Source organism: Nicotiana sylvestris, chromosome 1 (genome assembly GCF_000393655.2).
Source record: "Nicotiana sylvestris chromosome 1, ASM39365v2, whole genome shotgun sequence".
NCBI lineage: Eukaryota > Viridiplantae > Streptophyta > Magnoliopsida > Solanales > Solanaceae > Nicotiana > Nicotiana sylvestris.
In genome coordinates, this window is record NC_091057.1 from 100,924,425 (window position 1) to 100,935,287 (window position 10,863).

Consider the following 10,863-nt stretch of genomic DNA (forward strand, 5'->3'; position numbering starts at 1 on the left):
AATCCCGGAGCAATACCCTCTCTCCGACCATGGGTGCAACATCACAACCTCTACGATCGATATAACTCTTCTGCCTAGACTGAGCGGTGCGAAGTCAATCCTGAATAATCTGACCTAATCTAAGGCATCTCATACCAAATCTATACCGAACAATCGAACCTCCCCTAGCTCGAACCATCCAGTTGGAAAATGGCACTGCCTCCCATATAATGCCTCATAGGGAGCCATCTGAATGTTCAACTGGTAGCTATTGTTGTAGGCAAACTCCATAAACGCCAAGAACTGATCCCAAGAACCCCCGAAATCCATAAGTGCGAAGTATATCCTCCAATATCTAAATAGTGCACTCGGACTGTCCGTCTGTCTGGGAATGAAATATTATGCTCAACTCAACCTGCGTGCCCAACTCACACTATACAACCCTTCAAAAGTGTAAGGTGAACTGCATACCTTGATCAGAAATGATAGACACAGGCACATAGTGAAGATAGACGATCTCGCATATGTAGATCTCAGCTAACCACTCTAAAGAATAGGTAACTACCACTGGAATGAAATGTGCTTACTTGGTCAACCTGTCCACAATAGCCCATACTGTGTCGAACTTCTTTTAAGTCCGTGGGATTCCAACAACAAAATCCATAGTGATATGCTCTTACTTCCACTTAGGAATCTCTAACTTCTAAAGCAAACCCCTAGGTCTCTGATGTTCGTACTTTACTTGCTGACAATTTAGACACCGAGCTACATATGCAACTATATCCTTCTTCATTTTCCTCCATCAATAATGCTCTCGCAAGTCCTGATACATCTTGGCGGCACCTAGCTGAATAGAATACCGAGAACTATGGGCCTCCTCAAGGATCAACTCACAAAGCCCATCTATATTTGGTACATAAATACGACCTTGCATCCTCAAAACCCTATCATCTCCAACAGTAACCTGCTTGGCACCACCGTGCCGCACTGTGTCCCTAAGGACAAGCAAATGGGGATCATTATACTGATGCTCTCTGATGCGCTCATACAAGAAAGACTGAGCGACTGTGCAAGCTAAAACACGATTGGGCCCTTAAACATCTAACCTAGCAAACTGATTAGCCAAAGACTAAACAGCTGCTGCAAGAGGTCTCTCACCAACTGGGATATACGCAAGGCTACTCATACTCACTGCCTTTATACTCAAGGCATCGGCCACCGCGTTGACCTTCCCAAGATGAAACAAAATGGTGATATCATAGTCTTTCAACAGCTCCAACCACCTTCTCTGCCTCAAGTTGAGATCCTTTTGCTTGAACAAGTACTGTAGACTTTAATGATCCGTGAATACCTCACATGACATGCCGTAAAGATGGTGCCTCCAAATCTTCAACGTTTGAATAATGGCTGCTAACTCTAAGTCATGAACATGATAGTTCTTCTGATGAACCTTCAACTGACGTGACACATATGCAATCACCCTGCTATTTTATATCAATACTGCACCGAGCCCAATACGATGCATCACAATACACTATGTAAGGTCTTGAGACCGGTGAGCAATACCAACATTGGCACCTTAGTCAAAGTAGTCTTGAGCTTCTGAAAGCTCAACTCACACTCGTCTGACCATCTGAACGGGGCACCCTTCTGGGTCAATCTTGTCAATAGGGCTGCTATAGATAAAACCCTCCATGAACTAGCGATAATAACCTGCCAAACCCATGAAACTCCGGATCTATGTAGCTGAAGTAAGTCTAGGCCAGTTCTGAACTGCCTTAATCTTCTTAGGATCCACTTTCATGCCCTCTACCGATACAACATGTCCCAAAAAGGCAACTGAGTCAAACCAAAACTCACACTTTGAAAACTTGGCATATAACTGACTATCTCTTAGAGTCTGAAGTACAATCCGAAGATGCTGCTCATGCTCCTCTCGACTGCGGGAGTAGATCAAGATATCATCAATGAATAAAATCACAAAAAATTTAAGTAGGGCTTGAACACCCCGTTCATCAAATCCATAAATGCTACTGGGGCATTTGTCAACCCAAATAACATTACTAGGAACTCATAATGCCCAAACTGAGTCCGAAAAGCCGTCTTAGGGACATCAGATGCCCTATTCCTCAATTGATGGTAGCCAAACCTCAAATCAATCTTCAAAAATACTTTGGCACCCTGAAGCTGATCAAATAAGTCATCAATCCTCGACAACGGATACTTGTTCTTGATAGTGACTTTTTTCAACTGCCGATAGTCTATACACATCCTCATTGACCCATCCTTGAGGAAGGCAAAAAAGAGTTAATCGAGGTTTTAAAATACAGATGTGAGGGTTAAAACTATAAATGGAATATTGGGTCATCACATTTTCTCTAATAAGTAACAACACCTTGACAGGATCTAGCAAACTCTAACCCCAAAAAGTTAAAAGATCATCAATTCCTTAACTCTCTGAGATTTTTCATTTTGAAAATATTTTGTATAGAATTCTTGGTGTCTTGAATCAATTCCAAATTGTCACCAGTAAGTAACATGTCATCAACATATATTAAAACCAATACCATACCTTCAGTTGTCATTTTCATATATAAGAAATGATGAAATTGACTTTGCTTGAATTGTAACTTTACAAGAGCTTCAGATAGTTTCACATTGCATTGTCTTGGGGCTTGCTTTAATTCATACAAGGATTTGGTAAGTCTGCATACCGTCTTCTCCCCCTGACTTCTAAATCCTTGAGGTAGATCCATATAAATTTCATCAAGTAAATCACCTTGTAGAAAGGAAATATATACATCCATTTGTTGTATATATCATTGTTTAGCAGCTACCAATGCCAATATTGTTCTAATAATTACCATTTTCACCACAAATGAAAATATTTCTTAATAATCAATGCCTTCTTGTTGGCTATAACATTTGGATACAAGTCTAGCCTTAAACCTTTCTATCTCCCCTAAAGCTTGATATTTTATTTTGTATATCCATTTGTAGCCTATAAGTTTCTTTCCTTCAGGTAATGCAACTAATTTCCAGGTGTTATTGCTTTCTAAAGCCTTTATTTCTTCTTTCATTGCTGATATCCACCTAAGATCTTTACTAGCCTCAGCATATGTAGCAGGTCCAGTAGTAGAAGAAAAAACTACAACAAAGGCTTGATATTTTGGAGATAGGTGATCATACCCTATGTATTTATTCATAGCATAAGGCACCTCTTGGTGAATATTCAATGACACAAAATCTTTCATCTATGCTGGCAGTTGTGTATCTCTGTTAGATTTTCTGACTGGAAGTTGTTGTGGATTGGATTGACTTCTACCCAATATTCCAGTTGACACATTTTGAGTAAACTGTTGTGCTTGTATTTCTCCTTCAGTAGGCATCTGATGATCAATGAAAACATTGTTTTGCTGAATATAATAGTGTTCTTTTATGTTATCAACTACTGGTATTTGAGTTATTGTTAGTGCTTCTGTGTTATCTACATTAGTGTGATTGTTAGTCTGCTGACCTGCATTAGCTTCAAACATAATGTTAGTATCATCTATATAAGGCCCTGTAGATGGTGTAGTATCTACAAATAGAGGTGTCAAGAAGGAAGTGCTCTTCTGAATGGAAAGATGTCTTCTCTGAATATGACATCTCTATTGACAAAAAATGATCTATTTTCTAGATCATATAGTATATAGCCTTTGTGCACTTCTAAATATCCCATATGGACAAACTTCTTTGATCTAGGAATCAACTTGGCTTGTTCTTGTACAATTTTTGTAAAGTGCAAACACCTTAACACTCTTAAATATTTCAGTGAAGGTTTTCTGTTATGTAACCTTTCATAAGGAGATATTCAATCACTTAACTAGGTAGTTTGTTAATCAAATATACTGCAGCAAGAATGTAGTGACCCATGAATCTGATAGGAATGTGTGCTTGCAGTCTTATAGCTCTTGTTACTTCTAAAATATGTTTGTATTTTCTTTCAGCTACCCCATTCTGTTGAGGGGTGTAAGCACAAGTTCTTTGATGTATCATTCCAATTATTTAAATAAGTCTGCACAATTAGAATTCACAAATTTTGTGCCATTATCTGTTCTGATAACCTTGATAGTTTTATTACTGAGTCTGACAAAGCTGAAGAAATGTTGTAAACACAGGTAAACATCTAACTTTTGTTTAAGCGGGAAAATCTAAGTCATTCTATTGTAATCATCCACTATAGTTAGAAAGTACTTGTTGCCATCAAAAGTAGCTACTATATATGGACCCAATAGGTCTACATGAATCATATCAAAACAACAATACTTTTGATACTACTAGATAAAAATTGAAGTCTAGTTTGCTTAGCACAAAGATAGATTGTACATTTATCTACTTTGTCCTTAATATTCTGTAGGCTAACAGGAATTATTCTCTTAAGTACTAGTATAGATACACGTCCAAATCTTTGATACCATAACTCCACATTGATTTTGTTAGCTTCACTCATTGCCAGTTCCTTAGCAGCACATACAACTCTATTATTGTTCCTTGGAAGTTGAGCTAACAAGATGTACAATCCTCTTTCTTCTTTACCAATCTCCCGCAGCTTCCTAGTGAAGAAATTCTGAAAAATATAAAAATCAGGAAAGAATGTTGTTGCACATTGTAATTCTTTTGTCATTTTAGAGACTGAAAACAGATTATACTTAAACTAAGGCGCATGGAATACATTAGTTATAGTACTCTTAGCAGAAATTGAGCTTGCTCCTGCTTGAGTAACTAGAGATACTTCACCATTTGGTAGAAGGACTTTCTTAGGATTAGTGATTCGTACTATTGTATATTTGTTCAGAAGATTAGAATCAGATACTATGTGATTTGTTGCACAAGTATCTATAATACATTCTTGTGAACCATTTGAAACCAAGAATGATGTGTCAGTACCTGTTGCATTTGCAGCTGAGTCTATATTAGCAGTAGTTGCTGAAGTCCCTTATTTGTTCAATAGTTGAATAATCTGATCATATTGTTCCTTTGTAAAGGCATCATTTCCCAGTTGATTTGTAAGAGATTCCATTCCATGACTATAGTTTCCTAGTTGTTCATACTGGTTTTCATTAGCAAACTTGTCCACTGCATTTGTATTTTGACCATAGTTGAACATAGGTGTAGCAGAATTTGAGTTGCTATTATTTTTAGCTAAAACATTGGCATTGTGAGATGCATTATATCCTTTCTTCTTCCGCCTAAAATCCTGAGGATATCCTACAAGTTTGTAACAGTTTTCTTTGGTGTGACCCTTATTTTGCAGTATTCATAAAATTGGACATGAACATTGAAGTTCCTCTTGAGCCTATGATTATGTCCTCCCCCACCATTTCTGGTATACATGGCAATGTCAAAGTTTCCAACTGGATTAACTTCTAGAATTCCAGATTTTGCTGATATGGATCTTTGACTTTCATCACTCACTATCAAAGCATATGCTTGATTAATAACAGGTAGATGTGGCTTCATCAAGATTTGACTTCTTGCTTGGGAGTAGGACTCATTAAGTCCCATTAAAAATTGATACAACCTTAATTGTTGTAAGTAGTTAACAAAATCCCTTGACTTAGGACAGTCACAACTAGGTTATGGAACTAAGGCCTCAAATACTTCCCAAAGATATTTAAGTTTTGAAAAATACACAGAAGATGATGCAAAATCCTGAGTTAGAGTGGCTATTTCTTTATGCAAATTAAATGTTCTTGAGTCATCTATGTTATTAAACTTTTCTGATAAATCTTCCCACACAGTTTGGGCACTCAAAGCATACATGATGCCTCCAAGAAGACCTTTAGCTACTGAGTTCATCAGCCAAGATAACACAATGGCATTCACTCTTTCCTAGTTATTTCCCTTTGAATCTGAAAATTTCTCTTTGTTGCATGTGTCATCTACCATGCCCAACTAGTTTCTTCCTAACAGAAGAACACACATAGAGCGATTCCAAATAGAATAGTTTTCGATTCCTGTTAGCTGAAATGATATGATTTGAATTCCGCTAACATCAGCAGGAGAAAGAAATAATGGGTGATTATAGTCGATCTCAGGCACCTGATTTCTAGTTGTAGTTTGACTTTGATTTCCAGTATTAAGATTCACTTATTCATCGATTGACCCCATTTTCTTTTGTTTCTTGCTTCAAGAATTTCGTGAGTTTAAATTCACAGATTATGAATTGCAGAATGTGAATGAATTGCAAATGCAGAATACCAATTGCAGAAGAAAATAGAATGAGAACAGAATTTCAGAATTGAGAAGAAATAGAGTTGCGGAAGAAAATTATAGATCAAAAGTTTCAATTTCTTGAGCTAAATGCTCTGATACCATGATGTAATTTGAGGAAGAAGAAGATAAAAATGAGAGATAGGAGAAAAGGAATTCTCATTGATTGATTATTGTGAAGGTATTCGGATACATATATAAAGTACAAGCTTAACTAACTCCTAACTACTTACTTAACCACTTAACTAATTTATGGATAATGAAACTTTTATCCTCATATTATTTAACAGGAAGTACCCCTCATGTACTTCTCTAATTATTTCGAAAAAAATCCCTGGATCATCTAATAATTCAATCTTCATCACCCTTCATTAATTAATCAAGTTCAACTGAAATGAGCTTCTGATTCACCTTCAATGATTGTGTATGTTGATTTTGCGCCTCTATATCAATTTTAGAGATCAATTCTAAGACATTTTTCCTTTAACATAACATTATGGCTTCCTGTGATCTAACTACTTCCAATTCCTAAAGTATCTCATCTCACCAAGATTTTTAATCATGAAATTATTTTGTAATGTTTTGTTTGCTTTTGTTTGCCATCTGAGGGCTTCCACTCATCATTAATAGATCATCCACATAAATAAGAATAATCACAATGTCACTTCTCTTTTTCTTAATTAGCGAACAATGGGTAATCACAAATTGCAAAATTAAAGTTCTTAAATTATCACAAAACTACGTTAGTATAATTTCATCAATTTCTTTATTTCTTTTTCTGATTATTTCCTCTTCACTAGCACATATAGTAGCAATTATCAATATAACAAATATGTATATAGTATATGAACAGTACGTCATAGTTTTCCGTGCTTTCTTTAATCCTTTCGGAAAATGCTTTTCTAAAACAAGCAATTAGACATAAAATAAAATTTCTCTACTAAAGGATTCTATTATATATCCAGAGATCTGAAATAGGAAAACGCGCCATAGCCTGTCAGTAAATTTTTGAATTAATCAATTTTTTTTTCCTAAACACGATTTCTACACATGCTTGTAGAAATTATATACCGAGTATACAATATGTCAAAGTTGTTAAAATTAAACTATCACTTAAAAAGTGTATATAATAGTGGGGGATTACTAGCTAGATAGCTAGTTATTTAAACACAAGCTTAGAGAGAGAAAATATGGCGACGGCGAAAATGAGCAGAGGGTTGGTGATGCTCACCTTTACGGTGGTCGCAATCGTACTTTGCAGTCACCGGCTGGCGACGGCTGAAGAGGTAAACTCATGATATAATTAGCTACTCCAATTTTTTTTTTTGGTAATTAGTTACTCCTAATTTTGTTACTGTGTAAAGTTTCTTTTCTTTTCGGTGTGTTATAAAGTTTCGTTCCATGTTATAAGCTTCACCCCAAATTGTTCCCTCCCTTAAAACTAAACAATATCGATGGTTTTTCTTCTCTGCTAAAACCATGCCAAATAGATGCAAGAAATATGAGATAGCAACTCACTACATTTTCCCCTCTTGCCAAAAATACGGATCAATTTATTTTCTATAGAGAAAAAAGTAGAAACTAATTGCAGTACTTGATAAATCAGCCTTTATTAATTGCTAAAAGAAAGTTGTAATTGGAATGAAGAGTATCTAAAGTTCTAGTCAAATATAAATCAGTTTGCGGAAAATACTTATTCGCATCCATTGTTTATAACAAATCAAATTAACTTAGTATAGTTAAGTGATAGATTGAGCTGAGAATGGTGGTTGTCGGGCAGCCAACTTGTGTGCACCTCGACTATTTAACTAGGTATCTTATACCTCCATACGACCAGCGCCGAAGCCACATGTAATCAAGCTATGAGATAGCAACTATCCCTTCATAAGAAAATTACTGTGTCGCTAGGTAAATTTTATATATATATATATATTGACATCCCTTGGCTTCTTTACGGATTTACTTATTTATGTTTTGACCCCCTTAGTGAATCTTAGCTCCGGCACTCCTTCCCACCAATGTAGTTATCGTGTAATATTTCCTATCAAGAATTACGCACCTAGCATTTTTGATATTGACTGGAATTTAAACTATGATTTCTACTTTTTGCACTCATGGCTTCTGCCTGAGAATGTATATTTATTAACCATTATCAAGTGAAAAGAAAAAATGTATGTACAAATACATGTCATGTCATGTTCTTGTATGTATGTGCGAATGTTCCTTTTCTTATTACTCCGTATTTGAAACTTTGGACTGTATGTCAACCATGCATGCTCCGTGAATGGCACAAAAAAGCCCAAAATCTTGTTATTGGCATCTGGTGTATAGCTCATAATTTGTTTTTTTAGCTAAAGCAATTGGCAGCCTATAGCCATTATCAATTCCCCATCATCCTCGTTGCATATCAGCCTCCATTGCAATTAATCCGTTTTCTTCCTCTAGCTTTTGAGTTCAAAGTTGTGTGAATATTTGCTGGAATTTGAATCCTTGTCTCCAAGTTTTCACCAATTTCTGCCTGAGAGGTGAGAATGTATATTATTAACTGTTGTCAATTGAAAGAAAAATATCTATATAGTATAAAATACATGTCATGCATTTACTAATTTAATGTATATGTTTGAATGCGGATAAGTTTTTTTTCTCGGTGATGCTAAAAACTGCTACGGACATGTAAAGCAGCAGGTGCAATTAGCAGATGTCAACAAGGGCGCCAATAGCACCACATCACCATGGACATTATTTGTACCTAGTGCAACTGATAATTGCTTGAAAATCTACAATTGCGCGAGGTACGCAACTACCAGTTGCATAACCGAATGCTGCGCGTTATTCCCCTTCAGTACTATGCCTATACGAAATTGCATTTGCTGGCGTTTGGCCGAGCATGTGAATAAAGAAGCGTTTACTGCTCTTCAAAAATATTGTGGCTTCAAGAATCCTTGTCCACATAAGCAAGTTAGTTTTCCGCCTTCTTTGCTTGTACGTATTCTTTATATCATATTGTTGATCACTCTTTTATGATAAAATGGGTTTAATTTCTATAGAGCGATATTTATATAATCATGTCATATATAAGGTAATTATAATTTCACGTAAATCTTTCTATGATAAGCTTTAATTGATAATTTAGTAAAATGTAGAACCAATCTACCACCATAGGTTAAATTATACTGAGAACGTAAAACGGAAACACTGATAAAAATGCTCAGAAAATTCTCTTTTAGATTTTTTTCCCTCAACTTTTCCCCCTAAAATTGAAAAGAAATTAATAACTCATCCCTAGTTGTTATTGATGCAGGAAATGAAGCAGCTGGAAGAGGTGGTTGAAACTAGCAAGGCCATGGACAACAAGAGTAGTTGCAACCAACAACTGCAAGAACAGCCAACTTGTTGTGCAAAGGATAAAGAAAAGATAAAGAATTGCATGTTGAACACTGCTTCCATAGACCAATGTTGCCCAACATTCAGTATTATGCTTGGCCGTAACTGCGACTGCTATAATTACGCCAAGGATTTAGACAATCAAGCTCTCATCACACTTGAGAGTTACTGTGATGTCACCAATCCATGCAGGAGTGCTCAAGTAATTACTCCTCTTTCTTCTTAATTAATTCTTTTCATATTTGAGTGAGTCCTCCATCATATATGCCTCTATATCATTTTGCAAATTTCCTTGCGTATTGACTAATGCATGTGTGTTTTTGTTGGTTTCAGGTGATGTAGAATTCTGATATGGGGATGGAAGTAATCTTAAAAAATGTTTAATTTGTTCTATTCTATGATGAACAATTGTCCCTCTCTGTAGCATAGTTTCGTCATGTTTGTTTAGTGCTCCATATATGATGTTGAACATAGTTGTTTCTTTATAAGCGAAAATGTGTTTTTCTGTTTGGCACTTGAGCAATGATGAGGTTAACATATGATTGTTTTCCCAAGCCCAAATTAATTTATTTCAAAATAGGATTATGATTGGCCAAATTCTTTTAAGGAAAATTATACAGTGTAGCCGCTCAAAAAAAATAATAATCGCAAAATATATTTGTTGTTGTATATATTTAACAATATTGTGGCTTCGAGCAATGTACTGTTTGTCCACATATGCAAGTTAGTTTTCTCCCTTCTTTACATCATATTATATATTGATCACCCATTTTATATATGTATGATAAAATAGTTCTATATAATGGTATAATGTGTAATATTCTACCAATTTATAGAATCAATTGATACGAAAATGGAAGTTTTATTGATCACTCAAATGGAATTACAATTCACTAATCAACTGTTACAAGATTAGAAAAGAAAACAATTGGTAAGAACTCCACTCATCTCGATCATCACCTTTAATGGAGATGGAACTGAATTAGGTCAAACGACTATAAATGAAGAAGGAAGAAGGAGAGTGAAAGGAGAGAATGAGAGAATAACGGAGGAAGAGAGAGAAATTACCGATCAAAAGTTGAATTCTCTTTCCCAACCCAATTATGTTATAACGGCTAAGCCCACCAATTGAACGACTGAGCCCACTAACTAATTAGCTGGAGTGAATCTGGGCCTTTAATTTGTATTAAGCTAGATTTGATCTTGGCCGTTGATTTGCATTGCACATGCCCTTCTTCTCTAGTC

General features: G+C 35.7%; 1 protein-coding gene across 6 annotated transcripts; it reads left to right on the top strand.

Moving 5' to 3' along the window:
• The first annotated feature begins 7,373 nt into the window (after nt 1-7,373).
• On the top strand, nt 7,374-10,127 carry LOC104224767 (uncharacterized). 6 transcript variants are annotated; one of them, XM_070166255.1, is made up of 4 exons: nt 7,374-7,520; nt 8,914-9,216; nt 9,536-9,820; nt 9,952-10,127. In XM_070166255.1, exons 1-4 carry the CDS (start codon nt 7,425-7,427, stop codon nt 9,958-9,960), a joined length of 693 nt encoding a protein of 230 aa, XP_070022356.1. In that variant the 5' UTR covers nt 7,374-7,424; the 3' UTR covers nt 9,961-10,127. The 6 variants fall into 6 exon arrangements, with proteins under 6 accessions (XP_070022356.1, XP_070022363.1, XP_070022368.1 ...); XM_070166262.1 differs by having other exon boundaries at nt 8,920-9,216; XM_070166267.1 differs by having other exon boundaries at nt 7,377-7,520; nt 8,914-9,192.
• Nucleotides 10,128-10,863: the final 736 nt, after the last annotated feature.